The sequence below is a fragment of the Archocentrus centrarchus genome, chromosome 17, assembly GCF_007364275.1.
Source record: "Archocentrus centrarchus isolate MPI-CPG fArcCen1 chromosome 17, fArcCen1, whole genome shotgun sequence".
Taxonomy (NCBI): domain Eukaryota; kingdom Metazoa; phylum Chordata; class Actinopteri; order Cichliformes; family Cichlidae; genus Archocentrus; species Archocentrus centrarchus.
The window spans coordinates 1,219,573-1,221,841 of record NC_044362.1 but is presented as its reverse complement, the minus strand read 5'-3'; the positions used below and the strand labels follow the sequence as shown (position 1 = coordinate 1,221,841).

Here is a 2,269-nt window from a genome sequence, read left to right as displayed (position 1 = left end):
CCGCTAGCCAACCATAATGATATTATTATACTTATATTCCAGTAGCTAACAGCTGAAATTCTCAGTTAGCCACAGCACCAGGGGGTCAACTGCTAGCGAGAACACTGCAGCATGTAATGTACAAGTTTAGATGATTTTTCAGTTTGAACTTTTGACTGAAAGATGCCAAAGTTGTATTCCAACATCTGAATTCAGAGCTGCCTGCTGGAGTCAGATGTAACTGTTTTTATTCTCGTATTTTAAAAATAAGTTTCTGTGTTTTCTCATCAAGCTGTTAATTCTTGTGGTGCACCACAGGGTTCAATCCTGGGTCATCTTCTTTTTATTGACATACAGCCTCGTGAGGAAATAACATATAATCTATTCCTACTTTTTAGCTGACAGAACATTACTTTATATTCTACCACATGTAGCAGCTGGTTTATTACATGTTAAATCAAATCTGTTAAACTGTCTGATGATGTTCGGCCCACAGCTGACATAATCTGAGAAAATATTTGGCACAAAGTTTCTGTTTTATGATCAATGTACAAAAGCAGAATTGAAATGGAAAAATGACATCCCTGTATCTGTCAACAGAGAAAGCCATCCATCCTCTTAATTCCAGTTAACATCCGACCTCACAGGGTTTCAAACTGCTGCTGTCGGTCTGCTCACCAGCAGGAAGTGAAACAGAGACGTGAAGATCAAAGAGGAGGCACAGAGACTCAGGGAGGAGCCGAGCTGTTCCTGAACTACCGAAGAGACAAAAACTGAAATATTCAGCAGAGATCAGCTTACAGATCAGAAACATTTCCTCCAACATGCTGTCACTGGACTCTGCTACAGTTTCTCTACTGATGCTCACTCTCCTAACAGGTATGCTACAAATAAGACAAGAAATACTCTATTTATCCAACAGTTTGGAAATGCTTTGAGTACTCTTACTGCTACAGATACTAACAATAATAATAATAAGTTAAAAACTTATATTTACTGTGCTGTTCTATGAATTTGATTCATGTTTTCAGGGTTTTGTAAAATGGTTTAAAGTTTATTTCTCCTCTTTCAGGCGTCAGCTGTCAACAACTCACCCCAGACAAGAAAGAAGAGTCCAGTTTAGAAGGCAGCACTGTTACTCTGTCCTACACTTACAAAGTGTCAACTAGTGATTATTTCTACTGGTATCGACAATATCCAGGAAAAGCACCAGAGTTCCTGATCTCACACGGTGCTTCAGGATCAGTAGGAATAGAAAAAATTCCTGGACTGAAGATTCAAGTGGAGGGAAACCAAATCAAGATGAGCATCATCTCTGCTGCAGTGACAGACTCTGCTGTGTACTACTGTGCTGTGAGGCCCACAGTGACAGGAAACAGCAAAACTCTGTACAAAAACCTTTGGAGCAAAGACAACAGAATACACCACAACATCCACTAGAGGGAGCCACACACTGTTAAACCTCTGTGGTTTGTTAGGATACAGACTACATTCATAAGACACAGCCGTGATGAAGAACTTTGTGTGAAGTTCATGTGACATGAGTCTCCTCCTCCTGACTGCAGAAGCTACTTCAGAGCAGAAAACTATCTCTGAACATCAGAGAAAACAAGTCTTTAGAATCAGGTGCAGCCAGTACAGACACACTGCAAAGGAGAGCCTGACAGAATCAACAGAGTCCAAACTGATGGACTGGAAGGACTTCACAAGCTCATCAGTGGAGCAACAACAGCAGCACAATTCTCACAAACCCACAGTAATACCCACACATACCCAGAAAGCAGCTGAGTTAGCACCTCATTTCTGGCAGCTTGAAGCCCTGCAGTCACCTGAAGGCAGCAGGACAGACATGCTGATAAATGTGTGGACAGAGCGCTCTGACATGATGCATGAACGCCCTCTGTGGTTCCCTTCATTAAACCCCCTGCAGATGACACCAGGCTGCTCCAAAGCCCATCTGACTCTCCACTCAGCGACTGCTGCAGTGTGAATTGTATTGTGTAGTTTGTGGGAGATGTTGGATTCCAGCAGCTCATCAATCCTGTATGTCAGGACCTCCTTTCCTTTTTAGTCAAAGCAGCATTTCATGTTTCTCTAAATGCAGCCCAGTGAAAAAGCTGCTGAGTCACATTTTATCACCTGAGATATGAATCTTCAAATAACAAAGAAAATCTGAATGACATGGTCATAAAGAGACACTTCAACATGTTTATTATTTATCATCTCTGTATATTTGACTGTTTCACTGACTTCAATGTTGGAGCTGCAAAATCAGCCAAAGGCCCCGCCC

The 2,269-nt window shown here is 41.6% G+C and overlaps 1 gene segment (V, D, J or C); it reads left to right on the top strand.

The window, feature by feature from the left end:
* Positions 1-781: 781 nt before the first annotated feature.
* On the top strand, positions 782-1,350 carry LOC115795274 (T cell receptor alpha variable 3-like; the record flags this gene model as incomplete). The annotated part of the segment is given in 2 exon segments: positions 782-858; positions 1,052-1,350. Coding segments are annotated over 2 exon segments (354 nt in total), but the record flags the coding sequence as incomplete, so codon positions are not given.
* Between the last annotated feature and the right edge of the window lie 919 nt (positions 1,351-2,269).